Below are 23287 nucleotides of genomic sequence, written 5' to 3' on the forward strand. Positions count from 1 at the left end.
TGTCCTCCACTGAGGGGGTGCTGTTAACGTCAGTGAGGTTCAAAACCAAAGGGCAGGCAGTTCAAGGAAGACACCTGTGTCCTTAACAAGAACAAGCCCCAGCAAGCAGCCTCTGGGCTCACATATCACCATCTAGCTAGGCTGGGGGGCCTTTGGCTGGGAGCTTGGCGCAGAGCAGAGGACCAAAGGACCCTCCCCTGGAAAAGATGACAGGAGGGTCTCAAGAGAGGCTCGCGTCTTTATTCCCGCTCAGGGTGGGAAGGGGTCCTGTGGCTGGCAGAGTGGGCACCTCTGGCGGCTCTCACCTCTTCCCGGCTGCAAGGCAAACACACAGGGTGACGTCGGGGCCCTGGGCTCCTGCCCACAGCCCCACCCCGCCCGGCCACACCCCCAGGGTACCTGGCAGCTTCAACCACTTGGGCACTTTGCCCAGATCCCTCCTCACAGGCTGGGCTGTCCCCCGGCTGGGCTCAGGGGGCCCCACTGTCCCTTCCTCAGCAGCTGGCTCCAACTCAAGGGGTGCAGTGTCAGGGGCTGGCGGTGGGGGTGGGGTTCCCGCAGCCCTGGACATGCACCTGAAAACAAAGGCACAAGGGCCGAGGTGCCAGAGGGCGGGCACTGTGCCAGTGTGCTCCCCCACCTTCTGCAAACACGCACCTGGCCACGAGCACGTCAGCTGCAGACGGGGAGACGGTGTGTTCCAGCAGCCTGGGCTCCAGGTAGATGCCTGCAGGAGGCCCAGTGTACCCTCAGGCCACAGACAAGGGGACCCCACCTGCCTACAGCTGCTTTGCTCTGGGAGGGAGTATGGCCTGGCCCTGGGGAGTAGTAGGGTATGGGGGTATTGGGGCCACAGGTCTCCCTCCCAGACCCGAAGTCCTCTGCTCTGGAGCATCTCAGGAGCTGGGATGTGGGGCCCAGGGCTGGCCGGCGCTGGTGGGCAGAGGGGGACCCTACCCACCTGTTGGCTCCTCAGGTCCAAAGTGCACAAGGGCAGCGGGGAAAAGGTTCGCCTGCAGGGAGGGCGGAGGGGAGCTCAGGGACCAAGTGGGCACCGTGGGGCACAGGATGGCAGGGAGGAGCAGGGCTTCCGTGCTGGCCTCACGGGCACCGCATCTGTTAGGCCCAGGGCTCCACTGAGGAGGCCTACAGCCCCACCAGGCCCCTCCCATCACGCCGCCCACTGCCCAGCTTCACCTGTTCCTCCTCTGGCACCAACCCCAGTGCGAGCCAGGCCAGGGCATCAAACCACAGGGTCCTGCCAGGGCCCAGCCCCAAGCACCAGCTGAACAGGAGGCTCTTGTGGTGTGCGTGCTCTGGCATTTTTAACTACCTCCCCTTCCTGCCCAGGTCCCAGGGTCAACACTTTATATTCTGAAGGCTGTGGCCACCCCCACCCTCACCAGAGACTACAGGAGACATCGAGAGGTCAGAGGAGATGCAGATGAACACAGAAGTGCACGGATGGGGATGGGGGCATGGGGCGCAAGGTGGCCGCCAACACAAGCACAGCCCGCTATACCCCCACCAGCCCCCCCGACCTCTGCTGCCCAAAGAATGGAGGGGGGACTCTGCAGGGGCTGACAGGTGAGCCCGGTCCCCTGGGAGCAGCTGGATGGGAGGTGGGCGTGCCATGTGCAGGGCTCTCCAGTGGGGCCCAGGCATGGGGAAGTGGGCAGGGGGCCTCTTGGAGCCAAGCTGCTTTGGGAGCCTGGGCCCAGAGGTGCCCCCAGGCCTATTGCCTTGACCTGAAAGCTCACATAAGGGTTCCCTGACTCGGCACTAGGTCACCTTATGAGGAAAAGCCAGTGCTAGCCAGCGAGAAGGCCCTCCTGCAGGGTAGGGGGGTCCCCACATTCTTCTTGGCATCCTGTCCGTGGGGGTGGTGGCACAAGATTTCTGCTCAAGGACTGGCCCCACCTGCATAGGACGCATCACACAACCCCTGAAACGTCCCTGGAGGCCTCCCAGGCAGGAGGCCAGACTATGGTTCAGAAATCAGGGCTGTAGGAGAGGATCCCAGAGCTCCCCAGCGTCATCACCTGCCTCCACTCCCACCTCCGCATCCGAGGCAGGAGTGGCTGCAACCCCCAGAGCTGGCCTGAGGAACAGCAAGGCCACCACCCATGGCCGTGTCCTCAGCCCTCGGCGGAAGGGCCGCAGCTGCCAGCTGAGTGTGTCCTCTCAGCTCTGAACTCTTGAAATTGGGTGGGGACTTATTAATAGAAGGAAGTTTCAAAGACCAGGAACGCTGGGATTGCAGGCAAAACAGAGGGACAGAGAAGGGCCATGAACACTCTGAAACCCCACTCTGAGGCCTGGGATCCCAGCCTACTGTGGAGGGATGGCCTGGATGGTGTTCGGGGGCTGCCCCTGGCCCTGGAGGCACCGGAATCTGGAGGGGCTGGAAACAGGTAGGACAGTGCCTCACCCTTTCTCAGGTGGCCCAGTGAGGCCAGACCCTGACCTGGCCAACCCAAGGCACTGGTAGGATCATCCCAGTGGGGCCGTCTAGGGGCTGCAGAGCTTAAAGCCTTGAAGGACCCCTCTGGGCCCCTAGAGGCCGCTCTTCTGGAACCTGGCCTCCCTGCCTGCCCTCTGCACCTGCTGGAAGCCCCCCACCCGCCAGCCTGTATCCCAGGGGACAACCCCACTGGAAAAAAGGGTGAACAGAAAGCACAGAAGACCACCATGGCTCCAGGAGGGAGGCGCACCCCTCTGCTCAGGCTGACAAAGTTCACAGATTGTGGTGGTCTTCGGGGCCCTCTAAGGGCATCACCAAGGGGTGGGGCTTGATGCTGGGGCTCTGGGTGAGGCAGTGCAGGGGGGCTGACAGGAGCGAAGGGAGGTCCCTGAGGCTCGGGGCTGCACCAGCATGAAGAGGGCTCGGGCCCAGGAAGCAGGTATGACATGGGCTGTTGGGGACCTCTGTGTCCACGGACGGCATCCTTGGCAACCGCCCATTCTCAACCTCACTCGTCTTGCCCAATGAACAGTCACTCTCCTGGCCCCGTGGTCAAAACAGGCAGCTAGGCTTCCAGCCCCCACACCCACCCTGAGCTGTCACTTCCCGGGGCGCAGGACTGGCCCCGGGCAGCCTCCAGGGCAGCCGGCAGCCAGCACGAGGCCCTGCCAGGGACATGAAAGCAGGCAGCTTCCGCGCCCGCTCACCCGCGGGTGGGAGGAAGGCTTCCTTCCCTGAGCCCTGCCAGCTCTCTGATCGCGGGCGGGCAGGGACACCACCCGGAGCAGAGGCCCCACGGCTCCAGGGCGAGCTGACAGATGAAAGGAGACGGCTGCTAGTAGCAGGGGGCAGAGTGTCACCAGGAATCAGGCCACGTGGGCGGGACAGGCGGCACCCCAGGGTTCCTAATTGGAGGGGGGTGCCTGGACGCTGGCCTCCCTCCATCCCAAAGCATCTTCCAAATTCAATGTTTATCAACAGGCTGGCCAAAGAGGGAGAGTAGGGAGGGAGGGAGGCAGGGCGGGTGGGGATAGAAGGAGGCGGCCCAGTGCCTCTGGGGCTCCTAAGGGGCTGAGAAGGGGGAGTGGGGGTGCAGGGAAGCACCCTGCTCCCACCAACCTCGACTCCTTTCCTTGGTGGGCTTCTAGCCTCTCTGCTGGTCTGACCCCATCCCCACAAGATGGTGGCAGCCCCAGGCAGCAAGCAGATCCCCTTGCCCCAACTCAGACCTCTGCAGGGCCTACTGGCCATTTAACAAAGGCCAGCCTCTGTTACTAATTAAAATATCTGAAGAGACTTTAAGAGGAAACCATTAGGCCAGAGGGCTGGGGAGGCCCCGGGCTGCTCTCCTGGGGTGAAGGGACAGGACATTCCTCCTGGCTCTGGACTGCAGCCCAGCAGGGCACCGGATCCACACTCCTCACCCTGGGAGCTCTGGGGGCCCCCAGTGCCTGGGGAGGGCCCGTCGCGGTATTCCCAGCAGAGGCCATGGGATCCAGGGGACAGGCAGGGGCAGGGCAGCAGGCCTGGCAGCAGCCCCTCCAGTCTGCAGCCAAACTTGCCCAGCAGCTGGCACCCCAGGGGCCTCCTGGGCGGCTGGCCACCTGAACTGAGGCCTCTGACCCTTGGTCCTTCGGGGGCTCCCTGAGCAGCCCCATGTGCCAGCCCCTTCTCACCCAGATCCAGGGGCAGTCCTGGCTCAAGCCGGCGGCAGCCAACTGAGCAAGCCCATCCCCACTGAAGCAGGAGGCACGAGACTGGAAAGCCCCAAAACTGCCTTCAGAGGCACTCTGGTACAAGTTTACCCCTCGACAAGGCCTTATCATACTTCTGACTGTGGCCTCACCCACCCTCCCTCGCACCTGTCCCTCCCAGGCCAGCCCCAGATGGTACCTGAAAGAGGGTCAGCGTGTGGTCGTCCAGGATGGTTTTTGGAGGAGCGATGACTGTGGAGAGGTGGTTGTCTGCACCAGGAAGTGTCCTGCCCCTCCCCTCCCCCCATCACCACCCCACCTTCTGCCCATGCTTGCCCCTACACCCCCGACCCCACTCCCAGAACAGGCTTGACAATGAGTCAGAGGATTTCTGAAGCAGCCCCCTCAGCTCACATCTCCCTGTCCGTCTCTGTGCTGTTGGAAAAGCCCAGCCAGAAGCTGGGGAGAGGACCAGGGGCAGACTCACTGCAGGGGAACACCTGACCCCTCAACCCCCAGATGTTCTCCAAAGGTGGCCAGGAGCTCTCCCTGACACCCCTGCCCCCAGCCCCCACCTCCCCGAGGGCAGGCGGGCAGCAGAGGGCACAGCTGTACTGAGCAGAGCAATGGTCACCCTCCCTCCCCTACTCCCCTAGCTCATGCTCAGACCCCAGCGCAAGACCCACCAGCCCCGCTGCTGCTTCTGTGGGAAAAGCTACTTCAAGCCCCAAACGAGAGGGGCCAGGGCCGCTGAAAGGAGGTCCCGAGGAAGCACTCACACAGGTAGAACGGCAGCTCCGGGTTGCCCAGGTGGCTCCTCACAAAGTCCCGCAAATCCCCCACTGCAGGAGGAAGAATGGGTAAGCAAGCACCCCACTCCAGGGCCACGCCCCCTCTGCAACGGGACGAGCCAGGTCCAACCTCACTCCCCCCAGGCCACGGAGGACCCCACTCAGAACTGGTGGCATGGCTGTCTTTCTTCCAGGTGAGCTGCAGTCCCAGGCCAGAGACCCCGGTACTGGGTGTAGGGGAGCCCACCTTCTCTGCCCCTCTGTCCCACCAATGCCCAGAACAGGTGGGTGCATGAAGGGCACCCAGCTCCAGAGGCACTGCCTAGCTGCTTTGCAGGGCCTCTGGCGAGAGCCAGCCCCCAGCCCTGTGCCCACTGCCTGCCCCAGAGCCCAGACGGAAGAAGCCTGGAGGGGCTCGTGGGGCCTCCCACCCTCCTGGCCGCCCAGACGGGGCTCCTCACCAGTTTCGCTGGGGCGGAAGAAGCCCTGCAGGATGTAGCGGTCAGGAAAGAGGACCCTCAAGACCACCTAGGCCAGGACAAGCCGGTTTGTCAGCAGGACAGCTGGAGTCCAACCCAGGCAGCTGTACCCCTGGGCCCACAATGTCCAGGCCTCCCCCACACTGGGCCAGCACCCCCTCACCTTGGCTGCCCCCTGAAACTCCTGGCCATGCGCTGGACAGAAAGACCAGACAAGTACCCACGTGCACTTGTGAAAACACAGTGACATTTTTCATCTTAAAACGAGGCTGACTGGTTAGTTGACTGGTTAACAAACCGCAGCCCTGCCGGCCTGGGCTGAAGTACAGGAGACCATGGCCAGTGACCTGTGGGCTGTGGGAACCGCAAGAGGCCCCAGCGCAGAGCCGTGTGGAGACCGCACCCCCGCCCCGGGTACCTTAGGGTAGCGCTGCAGCTTCTCCTTCATCTGAGCCTCCCTGAAGGCCTTGGTCACCAAGGGCGCTTCTTCTAGGCGCTTCCTGGGGAGGGGGCGGGGAGTGGTGAAGGTCCCAGGTCTCCCCAGCCAGAACGGAGGCCCACACCAGCTGGCCTCAGCTTCTCCCTCAGGCTCCGTGAGCTGCTCTCCCTCACAGGGCCAGAAAGGACTAAGCAACCCCTGCCTGGGCCCCCCCACCCTCCAAGGTGCTGCTGAGCGCATGGGTGTCTCAGAAGGGGCCAGGGCACACCCACCGCTCACTCTTGAGTTGGGCCAAGCGTCTTCTGACGTCGTCCACAGTCACCTCGAAGAACTCATCAGGCAGCTCCGCAGGCCAGGCCTGGAGCAGCACCTCCAGGTCCGGGTGGCACACCACGGGGTCTCGGTCCACCGGCTGGGCAGGCAGAGAGCTCAGCTGATGCAAGGCCCGGTGGGGCCTAGGCTCCCCACCCTGAGGGGCTGGGCTGGCCATGCAGACCCCAGCTGAGCTCTGTGCTGCCGGCCCCACCTGTCAGCCCGTGGCCAGGCTCCAGGGTGGGGCGTGGGGCGCCCGAGCCTCTCCCCGACCAGGGCCCCTCCCCCCAGGCCCGCCCGCTCAGCAGTGACAATGCCGAGACCCTCACCAACAGGGCGCAGGGCCCGAGGGTCTCCGTGCAGCCAGGTCAGAGCGCACCCTGACTACTGAGGGGACTTGGACAGTGAGTGAACGGCAGCATCTCTGTTCTCATCCTGTCTTCACGAGGGCTCCCCACGAGCCCCAGGAAGCCACCTGTTATCACAGTCTACCAAAGTGGGGAACAAAACTGGAGAGCAGCACCCTGGTCAGGGCCACGTCAGGGATTCCACAGGAGGGGCAGGACAAGCAACAGCCCCTAAATTAGAGGTTTGGCAAAAACCTGCCAGCTGCTGGCCCCGTGGCTAGACTGACCCCACCTCCCCTCTCTGGGGGAGCAGTCAGCCCCTCCCTCCGCCCACCACGGGGACACAGGAAGGGACAGCCTCTCTCCTAATTGGCAGCCAACGGCGACGGAAATTACAAGGCAGGGCTCACTCTGCTTGCAGTGCCTCCGGGTGTGGCCCAACTGATGATGGGGGAAGACACCTTCGCGGTGCTGAGGCTGCCTATGGAGCCCGGGCAGACGGAGGTGTCCCTCGGGGCCCACGCCAGCTCCTGCCCTCCCTTGCACAGACTGTCCACAAACGTCTGGGGTGAGGCCTCTTTTGCCTCCTGCTCCTGCCTGCCCTCTCTTCCACACCCCAGCCTTGCACAGGAATCCCACCCCTCTGCCTTCGAAACCCAACGCCAGGCTTGGCAGGCTTCTCTCATCGTCCCTTCCTGCACTCTGGCCCGACCCCAGCCCCGCTGGCTCTGAAGGTCAGACTCACCGTCCTGGGGCTGGCCAGCGCACCTGCCAGGTAGCTCAGGGCTGCTCCCCCAGCCACCCCCAAGGCCCTGACTGCCCAGGCCGGCAGGTCTCTGCCATTCCTGAGCGCACAGCTGCGTCACGCCTCGTAACAAAGGGCGGTGGGCTCTCGCCACGAAGCACCTCTGATCTCAGGGCACTGGTGGCAGGGTGGCTAGGAAAGACTGGCTGAGGCCCGGGCAGTGGGGTCGGTAGGTGGCTGACCAAGGCCCCCAGGGGTTGCCCCCTCAAAGCCACAACCCTCCTGCAGCCCACAGGCAGTCCACGCCAAGCTTTTTATAACAAGATGCCAGGCGCCAGGCTGCCCCCCACAGCCACGGCGCCTGCATTCCAGAAGGGCCGAGCACTCGCCTGGGCTCCTGGGGGAGGGTGAGGGCAGACATGGATGTGCCTGAGCTGGGCACTGCAGTATCCACCAGTGCCAGGCCCCTGGACGCGTGAGCACAGAGCCCACAGGCCACCCTGCTCCAGTCCTGCCCTCAGAGGGCCCCGTGTGGGCACACGAGTGAGTTGCCCTGAGAATCCAGCCATTGGGTGACTTGTGGTCTGTGGCCTGGAGCTGAGCCTGACCGTCCAGAAGTGCCCCTGATCTCCGGGGGACACATTGGTGAAGCCTGACCCCGAGAGCGTGGGGCCACTCTGGCGTCCTCATCCTGGGTGCTTCCGGTGCACAGCCCAGGGGTGACCTGGAAGACCGCGGGCCACTAGCACTTTCCACAGCCCTCCCACAACTTTCAGAACAAGGACATAGGCGACATCAGCCTTTGGCTTCATGCTGCTCAGGGGCCACTGACCTTCAGTCAGACAGTAAACTGAGAAAAATCTCTCTCAGTGTTGGATCCACCCTCGATTCATGCCCCTCCTCCCATGCACGCCTCAGCTCTGCTCTAGAAGCCTGTCTTTCTATCCAACAGCAGCCTGGAGCCAGGGTCCCACATAGGAGCCAGAGGGCCAGGAGAGAGCCACCTCAAGATGACTCTGACCCGCCCGCATCGTCTGCACCTTGGGGAAACTCCCTGCTCCTGGGCAGAGGAGCCAGAGGTCTGATGCCGCCCATCAGAGCCCAGACCACCCACCCAGAGCTGCCGCCCTGACCCGGCCCCAGGAGGGCCCCGTCCCATGAGAAGAGTGGATTTCCATGGCTGGTTGGTAGGACGCATCACCCTGTCCTGCCAAATGACCAAGGGAGAAGCCAGGGGCCTCAAACACCTCCACACAGCCTGCCCAGTGGAGATATTCCCACTGCAAAGAGGAGAGAGACCAGGAAAGAAGAGGACCTGGCAGCTCCATGTGGGAGGAAGTGCGGCAGACGCGGCACCGGGGGAGGCCAAGCCTTGGCCCCGCTCACTTCGGATGCTCTGCCGGCAATCTGGCCCTCATTTGCTGTCCCTTCACCCGCTGTTCCGTGGTCATGGGCAGTTATTACGCACACAGGTCCCATCCTAGATGGATTTATGGAGATGTTTTTGGATAGAGACTAGAGGCCTAGGATGAGACCATTAGGGGAGGAAAAAGAAAGGCACACAATGGCCACTGTCAGAGGGCCCTGGCACCCTCACCACGGAGACTGGGCTCCTGTGCGCTGCTCGAGGGCCAGAGCCCCCGATTCTGGGATGGGGCTCCAAGATGAAACGCCCCCTGTGGGGTGGCAGGCCTGGAACCTCCTCAGCACGCCTGACAGCTTGTCTTCACAGCCCAGAACTCCAGGTCTACTCCAAGAGCCTGTGGGAGCCGCTCGGAGGATGCGCCTCCACCAAGAACCCAATGTCACCAGGCCTGGGTCATCCTGGCAAAACCGCAAGTTTTCCATCACTGGCTCAGAGTCCAGCTCCTGAAGGCTGTCAGTATTCAGGGCAGAGACTGGTTCTGACTCCCTTACCCCTTAACCCCCAGAATGCCAGAGAAGCTGGTCTCTTCCCTGATGGCCTCAACGCTGTGGGCATCTGTCAGCGAGAAGATGAGAAGAATGATGAGGCAGCAGCCAGGGCCTGGGGCCTGAGTCCATGGAGTTGCGAGGTGGGGGGGTCTATACAACTGCCCCTGACAGGTGAGCAAACAAGCACCATCCTGAGGGGAGGCACAGTGGGTGTCTGCAGGCTCCAAGGGTAGGGCCTTAAGGGACCCAACCCTGCTGGTGAAACACCCCGCGGGGGTCCCTCATTTCTTGCAAACACGTGACCCTGGCAAAGATTCCCTTGTCCCAGCCTCCACCAAAGTTGGAGACAACACCCAGAAAACCAGAAAGGAGGAAGGTAGATGGAAAGAGGGGATGAGTCAGGGGGTCTGCAAACTGGATGAAACTGGTGCGGGGAACAGACGGCACCTGGGGAGGGAAGAGACCCTCCGGAGGTGGGGTGATAGGAGCACTCTCTGCGGGTGACGTTCAGAGGAGGCCCCGAGCAATGCCTGAGATTGGAAAGACACCGGGCTGACGCCTGGGCCACTCAGCCATGGGGACTTGGGAACCAGCCACCAGCTGTGACGGCCACCTGTGCCTTTAGAAAGAGCCGCCGCCACAGGGGGACAGACCCCGCGAGGGAGACCCGAGGGGAGGAAGTGAGGGCACTGCCCACTGTCAGCACCACTCCAGGTCAGCAAGGCCACAGGAACAGCCAGGGGCTGGGCCTGGAGGGGACAGGGCACCGGGCCTAGATCTGGGCCCATGGCGTCCCCCGACAGCTGGTGGACATGCTCCAGGGGCCGCTGCCCAAGTGGCTGAGGACCCACTTGGGCACACGAGGGTCCCTTCGTGTCAGAAGCAGCCTCACTGCCCGCTGAGGTTTCATTTTCTTGACAGTAATTTTCCAGGACGTGATGACACAGGGAGAAAAAATGCAAAAACTATTTGGAGGTGACCTCAACCCCAGATTTTCCAGCTTCCCTGTAGGGCTCTTGTGTCCCTCCCGCCCTCATGCCTCCCTCTTGCCCAGACTGTCCTCTGACAATGCTTTTTGGTAACAGGGAATGTGGAGCGTTTCCCCTTGAGGCTTGGAGCTGAAATGAATCACTACGCGGGAGGGACGTGGGCCAAGCCTCCGTCACTCTCAGAGCCGGCCGCCCTCCGGAACGCGCGCTGTGCCAATGTGAGGCCAGGCCTGACCGGCAAGGCCGCACTGAACCTGAGCCCCTCACCCGCTGGGCCCGTTGTGACACAGGCTGAAGCCAGGTCTGCCCCAGCCCAGGGCCGAGGTCCACACCTGACTCTGCCCACCTTCCGAGCAGGAAGAAACAGAGCAGATCTTTAAAAGAGAAACGCTGGGCTGCAACAGCGACACGGGCAGTTTGAAGCTGGCATCTCTGTGCACAGTGCACGGACCCCCAAAGGACTGAAATAAGCAGACGCGGGGCATGGGGTGGCTCTCCTCATCCACAGGGGAAGACGCATGTTCCAGACCAGCAGGCCCGGGGGTGGATGCACACAGCGGACCAGGGCCAGGAGCAATCCCACACAGGGAGCCCCCGGGGCCCAATCAGAGGCCTCCTGGCCCTGTGGGCAGCTCTGGGTACCAGAAGATGTGCCAGTGGCTGAGGTGCTCTGCCCGCCTGTTCTCCATCATGGCTCTACAGGCTGGGCGTCTGTCTCTCCCCCGAGTCCAGTCACGGCTGACACAGCACAGGGACAGCTGGAGGGCACCTGCCGGTCACCAGGCTTCAGAAACCGCCTTGAGACTCAGCTGGGGCCTTCAAAGCGGCTGACCTATCTGCCAAAAACCCTTAGAGGACATCCCAATTAAGGCCAAGGCTGGCGCCCGCGGGTATCCACAATCACCAGCAGATCAGGGACAGCTCATACCCCACCCTGGGTTCACACACAGGAGACAGTGAGCTGTGCTCTTGGGGGCTGTCATGGACAGACACCCCAGACCAAGAGAAGGAGGGAGGCAAGCCAGCAAGGGGCGCTGCTCCCAGTCCACCCCAGCCCCCAGGTCCTGGCCAGGGTCCCCCAAGTCCCGTGTGTTCTAAACCTTCCAGTAACCGGGGACAGCCAGAGATGAAGCTGACGCCTGCCCCAAGGTGTGGGTGCAAGGTGCGGAGCAAGTCCGCGGGACCACGTCTCCAAGGGAAGAGACCACCCCCCAGAGGGTGGGGGACAGGCAGGGGGGACCGTGGCCAGCCAGCCCTGCCTAGGGGGTCGGAGCCTTTGATCACGAACCCCTGTGCCAGCTGCGTGAGGGGACGCCTGCTGGGAGCATGGCCCAGCAGCACAAAGAGCTGCGGGGCAGGCTCCCGGGCCAGCGGAAGGACTTCAAAGGACAGGCCAGGGGCCGCCGGGCAGCCCCAACCTCTCCCCGCACCCGGTTCTGACGGCCAGTAAAACTACCTTCTAATAATTAATGTTCTGACATCAAAGGCAGGGGCCGCCCGGGTCTGTAAACCATCCTGGGCCTCAGCCGAGGACCTGCCTGTATTTCATCCTGTCTCTTCTGACTCTTCATTCAAATCCAAAACCACACACAGGCAAAACATTAATGGGAAACTTGGAAACTCTTCTTGATTACTAAAATGTACCTTTGAAGTTCCCCCAAAAGTTCTGTTTTGTTCCCTTCTCCCCTCCCCCAGGACTCGAGGGGACACAAAGCAGACACCATGTGGCCAGCCGGGCCTCCGGGTGCGCGGCTGTCAGTGTGACAGGAGGCGCGAGGCAGGCGGGCGGGCGGGGGACGCTCCACAATCAACCAGCTGCTGGGGCTCCCAGATCAAAGACACGCACTGCTGGCGGCCAGGCGGACCCTCCCCAGGATCCCTCCTTCCTGGGGCCCCTGGGGTCAGCACTCAGGGATGCACTGGGAACCTGCGCCTGACAGCAGCCACTATCAGGCCGGCACCAACCCAAGCCACTCCCCACACAGCCACGGGTGTCAGCGGGTTCCCAGGAGATACAGAGAGCCACAGGCTTTAGGTTGGGAGGAGGAGACAGCCAGCCCCAGTTCTAGCTTTCTGACCCCCAAACTCAGGGACCCCTCCCCTAAAGGGCAGGCCTGAAGGGACTCAGGAGCCCGGCCCAGGTTCACCCCAACCACAAGGCTCTGCACTCAACCATTGGTTCTGGGCCCAGGTGATGAGACTGGGGGCTTTATACTACCATCTAATGCAGCCCAAACATCAGTGTAGAAGCCAGTGGGGTCCCTGAAAGGCCAGGGTGCCACCACCAACTCCCTAGGATGGCCATTCATGGGGCTTGGGACTGGCTCAGTCCCCACCCCACCTCCAACACCTCCCTCCCACCACCATCCATTTCAGCAAGAACACACGAAGGGTGACTTGGGGAGCAGGAGGAGATCTCCGAAGCCTGTTCCCCTGCAGGGACTTGGGCTCTGTTTCATGGCCGAGCTGCCCCACCTCCCCACAACACAGGTGCCCCTACTTTTCCACCATCCTCTGGTGTGTGACCTGGAGCAAGAGTGAGGAGGGGGCTCTAGAAGAGACAGGGTGCACGCAGGCTCCAGCACTAACACATCACTGGAACTGCCCTGGAATGCAAGGATGGCTTGATGGGGGAAATCTACCCAAACCCACATCATGCAAATGAACTGAAGCAGACATAAGGTGTGGAGTTACCTCAATTCAGGAAAAGCCGTTCATAAAATAACCACGTTGATGATAAAGAAAAACTCTCAGAGAATTAGAAACAGAAACCCTCAATTTAATAAAAGACTTTTCACTGTCTTCAGCACACTTCACAGATAAACTAAGGTTACTCCCTGTAAGATCAAGGTCAAGACAAGAATGCTCACTAAATTTGATATTCAACAGACACCAGAAACCCAATCACTGCTATACGACAAGCAAAAAAAAAAGGAAGAAGGACATCAAAGAAAAAGATAAACCTGACATTATTTGCAGACTCCAACTGATACTGAGAAACTACTGAAACCAGGAAAGCAGGTGAGCATCCTACCACCCAGGTGGAGCCTCACCACCCTCACTCCAGAAGCTCCCAGTCCAAGCAGGGAACCCTCCAATGGCTCTCCATCACCTGGAAAGGTGATCTGTAAAGAGCAGTTTCTTTTGGCAGGGGCATCCTTCTCATCACATAAAACCTCAAGTGGACCCTGAGTGGAGTGTGGGCACACGGAGTCACTCTGGCTGGAAGGAAGGGGAGAGGAGGGTGGAGAACCTGGGGGCCCCACTCCGAAGGTGCAGCAGCGTCTCAGACAATGCCCACATGCACCTGTGCAACCGCAAGGGCTCCAGAGGTGAGAACCTGCCGCCCAGGCTGCCAACCCAGGCCGGCGCCACCGTAAGGTCTTCATTAGGAAAGACCCTCTCTAGCCACAAGCCAGAGGCCTAAGCTGGACTCTGGATGAACGCACAGAGCCTCCTTAGGGGCCAAGCCCAGGAGGCAGGGTGCCCAGGACAGTCCCAGGGCAAGACATTCCTTGGTGCCCAGGAACCCGACACACTAAGAAATCCACAACAGGCCATTCCTGAAAACAGGGTCTCAGCACTGTTGAGGGAACAGTCACACAGAGGGACACAAGCCCATGAGAGCTTTGCCCTACGGCTCATGAAAGCCCCACTGGACAAAGTCCCAGAGGCACTCCGAGGGGAAAGCCCTGCATCAGCACTCAGCTCAAGCACTGGATCCAACAGAAGTCACGCCTGTCCTCTCTCTTAGGAGCTCTGCCAAGGCTGCAACTGACCAGGGCAGGGCTGGCCTGACCTACAGAAGACCAGAGATGGCCTTGGAGGCTGGCACCATCAGACAGTGGGGAGGCCGACACTGGCCACATGCCTGACTTCTGCAGAGGTGTTGGCCACCTGGGGGTCCCCTTGCTCAGCATGATCCAAGATGCAGGGTCCCGGCCACTGTGCATGTCTGTGTGTGGTCAGAGCAAAAGATGGGAGCGGGCCTCACTGCAGGGGAGGGTGTGAGACTCACGACAGCTCAAAGGTGCCCACAGACAGCCTCAACATCTACAAAAGCCCCACGCTGCCCTGGTGGCAGGTGTCTATGCAGTAAGCTGTACTGGGTTGGACAAAAAGTTCGTTCTGGTTTTCCCATAATATCTTACAGAAAAACCCGAATGAGCTTTTGGGCCAACCCAACACTTCAACAGAGTTGGTCAAACAGGAAAATGGCGTCACGGAGACAATCCAGAGCCTGGACCCTTCCATCCGAGTTCAGAGAGGGCTGTGCACCCTCCTCCCCACCACGGCTCAGGTGGCCACCAGGAACTTCCCAGAAATGTCCAGAAGAGATGTCCAAGGCCCAACCACAAGGCCACAACGTTTGTGAAGAGTGAGCAAACTCACCCTCTGCTGGCCAGCGATGGGACACAACGGGTGAGCTGGCGAACGCCTGGCTCAGGAGTAGAGGTGGCGTGCCACAATCAAGGCCAAACCACCTTCGCATCAGTGCCGGCCAAGCCCACCAGCCCAGCAGAAGGTGAGGTGCCAGCTCTGAGGCTCTGGAAGGATGGCCCTGTCGACTGTGATGCGGCCACAGGGACACACAGGTTTGTCAAAACCCATCAACAGTATATCTAAAATGGTGCCTCAAGAAAGTTAATTTCAAGCAAAACAAAGCCAAAACATCACTTCCCTGAGAAGATGAAACGTACCCAAGTGACCCTGCTGTACCCTAGGCTGACCAGCCACAAAGTCAGGTGCTGTCAGGAAAAAAGACCCCAGTGCCCAGCCCAGCTCACCCCTTACCGGCTCTGGCTCTGGCTGGGGCTCTTGGCCAGGCCTCAACTTCTTCGGCTTGGAGGGGCCTGCAGGGCTGGAGAAGGACTTTGGCAGTTTGGCTGACGATGACATCAGAGGCCTTGCAGACCCGGAGGGGCCCCCCAGTCGCTGTCCCCCACCAGAGAAAGGAACAAAAGGGGCAGGTGGGGGCTCCTTCGAGATCTGCTTCGCCTGAGCATCCACTGGTTTCGGGCCTAAGCCATCCACGCAGCTGGCGCCTGGGCTCACTGCCTCATCCTGACGGCTCACATCGCCCTGGCTGAGCCCCGTCGAATTCAGTGGGAGCAGAGGGCTGCTGGCTGCCTGGTCAGCCGACATGGAGGGGGTCGGGCTTCCTGGGCTTTTGCTCCAGGAGGCCCCAGGCTCCTGTTTGCTGGCAGAGTCATATCGCTTCATGGAAAACCTGAGTGGGCCCAGAAAGCAAGTGAAACTCCACACGTGGAGCCCTGGGTCTCACGGTGCCGCCCCCTAGCCTCTGATGACTACCAGACTGAACCCAGTGCCCCGAAAGCACCTCACAGCCCTTCCCGACCCACCTCACCTCCCAGGGGAAGGAACGGGCACAGGGTCACCATGGCAACCCTGCCAAGGGCAGATCCCCCACCTGATGCTGTACCCTAGGGTACCCAGCCCCCCAGGCTGAGGGCGGGAGAAGCCACTGGTGAGGGTCTGGCCATCCCCATGTTTCCTGTTGCCTTTCCTATGAGACCCCCGTTTTCTAAACCAGACTCAAAGACATGCCTCACCTGATGATCGCACTGCCCCCAGTAAGGCCCAGTGACTGCAGTGTTGTGCTCTGCAAGGCGGCTCTGCCGGTCACCTGTGAGGGGGGACAGGACATCCTGCTGACCCCGTGCTGATGAAGCTCCCCATCCGCTGAGGCTGCCGCATGCTGCCTCCCCCAACCTGGGCACTATGTCACCAGCACTTCGGAGTCGCCCTGCCAGCCCCAGCACCCAAAAGGCCCATGATGGCCTCAATCCAGCCCAGGTGCCCAAGGCCCAGTGGTCTCTCTCCTGCAGAAGATGTCTCCACTCAGGTCCCTCCCCCTCAGAGCCCTGGAACCCTCACCCTGCTGAGCCCTGGATCAGGAACCTCAAGCTGGGATAAATACATGGGTGTGGCCCATCCATACCAGAGGCCCCTCGGGGACAGTGGCCACCCCGGGCCAGGAAAGGGCACTTGGCCAGGGTTGAAACAAAAAGCCCCTGTGAGCCAGGGCACTGAGCGCCAGGAGGGTCCCCCGTCACGGGCGGGCGGGCGGGGACAGGCAGGGCCTCGGTGCCAGGCCAAGCCTGCACCACGCCACACTCGGTTTTGAAAAAGATCAAAACAGGGAGCAAAGCAAATATTTATTAAAATGAAACCACTTTTGTGACTCTTGGGCTTTGAGAGAAGCTGAGAAAACAAACAGGGCTCTGAGGGAGGTTTGGGAGCAGCCCGGGCGGCCCGCGGTCGGTTCCAGCGGAGCCGGCGTCCTGCCTTTTTTCCATGAAACACATCATGCTTTCAGGGCCCAAGTCTGCCCGTCGCTGCTTTGAAAGCAGGTCTGAGGGAGTGAATTTTCCAGATTGGAAAGTGGGGCTGGGCCTGTGTGGCAGCTAGGAGTGGGCGGCGGGGTGTGGGCCAGGCGGGCGGGTCCGCAGCTCACCTACCTCATCCCTCATATACACGCAGACCGGGCTGGCCTCACACGGCCGCTCCAGACACTCCCTGTGAGGAGAGTGAAGAAAGCATCAAAGGCAGCCACTGCCCGGGGACGCTGCTGCCCTCAGGATGGCACCCTGGCCAGCGCCATGGGGACCCGCCCACCCTGGCCGCCCCACAGCTGGCCATCAGCCTGGCGGAGTCTCCCACCCGCCCCTAGCCTCCGGGCTCAGAGCAAAGAGAGGACACGGAACAGGGGGACGGGCAGCACCAGTCACCTCCCGGATGTGCCTCACGTCTCTGGCAACTGTCCCCACAGTCGGTGACGACAAGTCCTGGGGGACCATGATCTGAGCTTTTATCTGAACCTGTCCCCTGAGCGGGTTGCTGCCACCAGAGACGCCAGGATCATTTGGCATGGATCTATCACATGGACTCCAAGGAGAGAGTGGGGCAACCCCGGGAATAACAGGGAGGCAGGCAACAGGCCCGGCCACCTGTAAAGCAGACCCCGAGATGGGAGGGGAGGGCCCTAGGGAAGCACAGCTGGGCACGCTGGAGGGTGGAGGGCATGTAGGTGCACGGTCGGCACACGTTCTCAGGACAGTCCATACCACTTGCACCGGCCTGTACCTTGATGGCCACCGAGGTTTTAAGCACACGGTGGCCAAGCCCTGGCTTTGGATGGTTAAATTGCTGATGGCAGGCCTGTGAAAACCGACTCAAGTTCTTTTCTTCATCTCTGCATTTCCTGACACAACCACTGAACCAGCCCCCAAATAAAGGCCCATCCCAGACCCACCAGCAGTGCCCCAGGCCTGTCCCTCTCCTCCAGGAAGGGTGACGTGCAGCAAGCAGGAGACCTGAAGCCCCTTCAGGCCATGCAGCTCAGCCCCAGCCGGGCCCCAGGGCTCAAGCACAGAAGTGGCTGGGACCGGATGACACAGGTGCTGAGCTGGTAAACGTACGGACACTGGAACACTGCCTGGGCCACCCCAGACCCGTGACAGAGGACCCATGTCCTCTGGGCGGGTTCAGCACGTTTTCTCCCATCTCTCTTGTTTGCTTTCACGTTTTACAGAGCCAGGCCTCAGGAAAACACAAGACCCCAGAGTGCCAGAGAGTCAGCCCTTGCCAGACCCACACGCTCTTCATCCTGACGCCAAAACAGAGGAGCAAGGGAAGATACTCCAGCAAACAAGATCCCAGGCCCAGAGAGGAAGAAGGAAGGGGAGACACGGGGGTCCTGCTCCTTTCAACGGCAACAGAGACAGCAGCTGCCCAGGCTCAGAAAGCTGGCTGACTGCCCACTGCAAGACAGCAGGCCCTCTCTGCTCCTGGGGGCTCCGGTCACGCATCCTCCCTCCAAAATCCTCGCCCGCGGCACCTGAGGGCAGCCCGGGAACCGCAAATCACAAACAGGGACGAGAGCACGGCAGCACCCGGGAAGGCCGGCCTGCCTGCCTGCTGTCCTCAGAGGCCTCTGGACATCAAACAGCAGCCCGGCTTTGATGTCGGCCCCTCCAGAGGGATCGGGTTCCCGCATGTGGGATCTGAGAGGAGGCCCCTAAACACGCTGAGGGGAGTGGCAGCCGCGATCGCTTCCAGACTTTCCTGGCCAATTAGCAACCTTCTCGTGTCCAGCCGAGGACAGCAGACCAAGAGGTTCCAGTTCATTGGCGAGCTGAAGCCGCCACTCCCTGCCACAGGCCTCGCTGAAGATCCTCATTCTCAGAGGGAACTTAGCAGAGCCCTCCCGGGGACCCCTGTGCCCTTGGAACTGCCCTCAGCTTCCCCAGCCCAGGTAGGTCCTGCTGTCCTTCACCCACCACAGAGTGCCACGCCACAGACGTGGGCTCCCGGCAGGGCCCCCAGGGAAGTGATGCTGTGAATGGGGGGGGCAAGGCAGTTTATCTGGAGCCCCTTCTGTTTTTGTCACTTGTTTGGACTTCCCTGGTGGCTCAGATGGTAAAGCGTCTGTCTACGATGCGGGAGACCCGGGTTCGATCCCTGGGTTGGGAAGATCCCTTGGAGACGGAAATGGCAATCCACTCCAGTACTATTGCCTGGAAAATCCCATGGACAGAGGAGCCTGGTAGGCGACAGTCCATGGGGACTCGCAAAGAGTTGGACACGACTGAGGGACTTCACGTTCGCGTTTGGGCCTGACCAAGTGGGGCTGGTACAAACTCAGGTGCCTCTGACACAAGCCTGGCACCACAACACTCCCATGCAAGAAGAACCAAAACTGACAGAAACCAACCCAAACTAACAGCCGTGCCTGCACGCTCAGAGGGGGCCCTGAGGCCACCAGAAGGCCCAAGGGTGGGTGAGGCTATGTCCTGTGGGGCCAGGTGACTCACACCCACCACACTCAGCAACCCAGCCCATAAAGAGATGAGGGTAGCGCCAGATGGAGCAAGAAGGACAAGGACTGGCCAAATCACAGGGATTCCTTCCCCTGAGCGGACAGAAAGGGAAGTTTCGAGAGCAAAGCGGCCTCTGGCCTTTCCAAACAAGGCTGGGGGCGGGGAGGGAGGCCCGCCTGAGACCACGGAATGAATAGCCCAGCATCTATGCCTTGTGTTAACCGCCCACAAGGCCCTGGTCTGGGCTCTGCGTGGCCACAGCTGGTCCCTAACCTCACAGGCAGCCCTTCCGTGCAGCCTGCAATGCCTTGGGGGCTGTACAATCCCAAAAGAACAGGCAGACAGCTTGTCTTTCCCAAGGACCCCTGAATCCCTGCTCTTCCTATCCACAGAGTGAACATGGCTGAGATGGACCAGCAGGCTCAGCCATGAAATCAGGCCAGGTGCCGAGGGGCAACGGGCTTCAGGGGAGAACCGAGCCTGCATGGCACGCCTGGAGCCTCCCTGCCGCAGACACCTGGGAAGCAGAGAGGGGGACGGCCAGCCCACATGGAGCCAGTGCCATCCTCCGCAGTAGCTGCCAGTCCTCACGGGTGCTGAGCACACACAGGGCAGCCGGCCCAGAGGGCGGCCAGCTCCAAGTGTGAGACACGCCGAATTTCAAAGACCTCCTACCAACAAAGAATGTAAAATATCTCCTTTTTCCTGTTGATTACATGTTCAGAGGATAATATTTTGGATATACTGAGTCAAGTTAATTATATTCCTAAAATTAATTGCCCCTGTTTTTACTTTTCTTTGATGTGGCTACCAGAAAATTCTGAATTACCTCCTTGTCCCGCACATGTGGCCCACATGGCATATCCCGTGGACAGTCTGTCGCTCCAGATGCTGCCATCAGGGCTGGGCCACTGTCCACCGTGATCCCCAAGCAGAGGACCCACCGCCCGACCCACAGTGGACCCGGGATGCCCAGCTCAAACCCGCAGCTCCCAGCCATGCAGGGCACCAGTCACTCAGGGACACTAACCACTTCCTGAAAGTGTCAAGTGAGAAAAACTAACTTCCTGCTTGTCCCACTCTCAGGCACATGGACACTTGGAATTCCCAGAGCCGCTCACCCACCCAGCCAGTGAGGGAGCTGCTATGAGCCAGCTGGAGCTCCCTCACCACACTGGACCTGTCAGGTGGCCGCCCCCAACTCCAGCAGCAGGGCCCTCTAGTGGCCCCAGCATGACCACACCAGTTCACTGGGCATCTGGCCATGGCTTTGGGGCCAAACCCGCCACCCACCCTCCCACATCTGAACCCTGCTTCACAGTTAGCTAATGCCAGCTTCCAAGCAAAGGCCCAGGTCTGCGATTCTGGAGACGAAGCCTTGGCAAGTGCCATCTACAGGTCCAGCAACTCTGCCTCCGGAGTAGATCTCAGGACGGAGCCGTCGGCAGTTTGCTCAGAGAGTGCATGTGGTGCATGTGTGACCTTGTGTGTCTAAAAATGGCTCTGTTTCATCCTCATCCCCAGAACTGTCTAGCAAAACAGAATTCTAGAACAAATGCATTTCCTACAGTGTTCTGAAGGCACTGCGTGGCCACCATCCTGGTGCTACCACGGATAGCCCGAGCCCGAGCCCGCCAGCCCCCTGAGGGTGCGGAACCATCCCCGCATCCCCAGCTCCCGACGAGTCACAGTGATGCCACCAGGTGGGGCCCCACTGGCCTAGGCACAGCCAGCCTGTCACTTGGAAACGCACGCCCTTCGATTCCAGGACCGCTTCCCACCAGCTTCCTCCTGCACTTCTGTGTTCTTGCTAGAGTTGAGGCAGCGGGAGCTGGCAGGCTGGCCTGTCCGGACTCCCCGTCCTCTGGCCTCTGTGCTCGTGCCTGGCCACTGGCTCTGTGGCTCCTCCCAGGAGGAGGCAGGGCAGCGATTCTGTACCCCAGGTCCAAGGCCTGCTCCCACGCCTCTGGGGCCCCATGTGCCCTCAGGCATCTGCTACCACGGGAAGAATGCGCTTGGGCAGGCCGCAGACCAGCCAGGCCAGCTAACCCTCGGGTGCCTCAGCAGAATGGCTCCAGCGCTCCCAGACATGCCGCGCACGGGCATGTGTCTGGGATCCTGCCATCTGATCCACAGCTGTGGCTGACCCCGGCACCTTCTACTGCGGCTTCCTCATCTGCTTCCGAGAGTTCTTGTTTCTGAACCCTCCTTTTTAATGGCATCCAGCTCCCCAGTTCCAACAGCCTCCCCATCCTCTAAGAAAAGGAACAAATGCCCTGGCCTGTCCTGACAGCTGCTGTCCCTTCCTGTTTGCACTGGACTCTCACGTCAGGCTCACTCAAATGTCTGGGCCCCTTGGCTGTGAGCTCCCAATTACACTGGGACTCTGGTCACGGTACAGCTGGCTGTCAGTAACCAGGTGGTGATCTGAGGAGCCACCCGTGCCCCCAACACTAGGAGCCTCCAGAATTCTCACGCTCACCTATCCCCGTTCTCAGGATAGTGTGGGCAGAGCCCCACCCTACCCAGGGAACCACCTCCGGCATCAGCAGTGCAGAGTCTGCGGGGATCTAGGACCTCATCTCCTCCAGCGCCTGCCGTGGCCCCCCACCCACCTCCCCTTTTCGCCCTCTCCACCCTGTCACTGTGAGGACCCCACCCAGAGTCCCCTCTTCCACAGAGACAAACCTAGTTCTCGACACTTGAGAAACATCAACTCATATCATCATATCACCATTGGGAGGCCCAGAGAGGGCAAACAACTTGCCCAAGGCCACACAGCAACCACTATATCTTTCCATGGTCCCTTCCATTCTGTGGCTGGAGACCTTTAAAAGTAGACAAAGATTTCCAGCCCACAAAGAAAAATCAAAACTTAAAAGACTACCATTTTGACACTTTCAGAAACAAAGTTTAAACCGTTAATCACCAAATAGAAACTGACCCATGGCAACTGTCATTAAAGTGTTTTCTCTAAATACAGCCCATTCTCATGACAAGGGAGTTTTATAGGTGCAGCATTTGTTAGCACCCTACTTCTCTATTCAATGCTCACCACACTGGAGGGGGTCACTTGGGTCCCCCACAAGCTCTTTCAGGAGGGTGAGGCCCAGCCATCACACCAGGACACCCATACAGACAGACAAGCTACTGGTGTAGGCCGAAGGCGGTACTGGCAGCAGCTGGTGGAGGCCGAAGCACAGCTCCGGCTTGCAGCTCTGGATCAATCCCAGTGACCGTGGCAACATCCCCTTGGCGGAGGAAGGCACGGCCCAGAACCTGCTCATCAGCACTTACCTGATCTGGGCAAAGTGGCAGAGAAGCTCCCAGAGCGACTGGCCTGAGCAGAAAGTGTCTTGCAACCTAGAGCCATCGTCTAACTGCAGAGCAATGCGCACCTGAGGGGTGAGACGTTGGAGCCAGGTCAGGAAGAGGAGCACTGTCCTGGCTGGACCCCGCCCAGGTCTGGGCCTCAGGGCACAGGCGGAAGGTACTGTGTTTGCTGAATTTTTTTTAAATAAGCGAGCATACTGTTTTACGAGACGCTTTTAACAATTATCTCCCAAAATAGAGACGTAAGTCTATTAACCCACAAGGGGGATAAATACTCTGGTCCCTCTGTCAAGTGACAGACACACTAAAGCTCAAAGTCCCCAGGTGAGGACCTGCTCAGCCCATTGCCACAGTGCAGTGATTCTCTAGGTCGCAGCTACTCCTGTCCTTCTGGCCAAGGGGCTTCTCCAGGGCACATTTATTTACACTGTGTGTGTCAGTCACTCAGTCGGGTCCGATCTGCGACCCCATGGACTGTATCCCACCAGGCTTCTCTGTCCAAGGGATTCTCCAGGCAAGAGTACTGGAGTGGGTTGCCATTATTTACATTAAATCCCAATAAAAGACAAAGGAGAAACCGCTCTGTGGGAGAGCGTGAGGGGGGCTCCAGTCACACCCAAGGAATCCCCTATGGAAGTCAGGGTTCCTTCCACATCAAAGGCTGCGAACCACAACTGTAATGGAAAAAGAGATCTATCAGGCTCAGCCCCAGGTGCCTGACTCTGGTGGGCTCTAAGCTCACACCCCTGAGGCTCTAGCCTGGTCTCTCAACCGGGATGAAAACTGCTTCCCTGCAGTATTGGGAGGATTTGCACTTTCGTTCTTAAAGGACCTGCCTGAGCACAAGAGGGCAGCTATCACCATGATTCTCACCATTTGCTAAATCCCTAGGAAGCAAAAGCTGCAGATTTGGTAGAAACCAGTGAGCTGCGGTCAG

The 23287-nt window shown here is 60.3% G+C and overlaps 1 protein-coding gene across 2 annotated transcripts in view; it reads right to left on the bottom strand.

Moving 5' to 3' along the window:
• The window catches only part of ASPSCR1 (ASPSCR1, UBX domain containing tether for SLC2A4), a 28364-nt gene continuing 5295 nt past the window's right edge, over positions 219 to 23287 (bottom strand). The window contains exons 4-16 of one of the 2 annotated variants that reach the window (XM_018065437.1): positions 22315 to 22415; positions 16657 to 16714; positions 15748 to 15821; positions 14969 to 15404; positions 6140 to 6279; positions 5847 to 5928; positions 5411 to 5477; positions 4938 to 5000; positions 4358 to 4410; positions 962 to 1013; positions 658 to 727; positions 400 to 575; positions 219 to 315 (exon numbers count right to left, since the gene is read on the bottom strand). In XM_018065437.1, the coding sequence (XP_017920926.1) occupies positions 302 to 315; positions 400 to 575; positions 658 to 727; positions 962 to 1013; positions 4358 to 4410; positions 4938 to 5000; positions 5411 to 5477; positions 5847 to 5928; positions 6140 to 6279; positions 14969 to 15404; positions 15748 to 15821; positions 16657 to 16714; positions 22315 to 22415 (1386 nt within the window). In that variant the 3' untranslated portion in view covers positions 219 to 301. The remainder of the gene's footprint in view (positions 316 to 399; positions 576 to 657; positions 728 to 961; positions 1014 to 4357; positions 4411 to 4937; positions 5001 to 5410; positions 5478 to 5846; positions 5929 to 6139; positions 6280 to 14968; positions 15405 to 15747; positions 15822 to 16656; positions 16715 to 22314; positions 22416 to 23287) is intronic. The other variant, XM_018065438.1, reaches the window with a different exon arrangement.

This window comes from Capra hircus, chromosome 19 (genome assembly GCF_001704415.2).
Source record: "Capra hircus breed San Clemente chromosome 19, ASM170441v1, whole genome shotgun sequence".
Lineage (NCBI taxonomy): Eukaryota > Metazoa > Chordata > Mammalia > Artiodactyla > Bovidae > Capra > Capra hircus.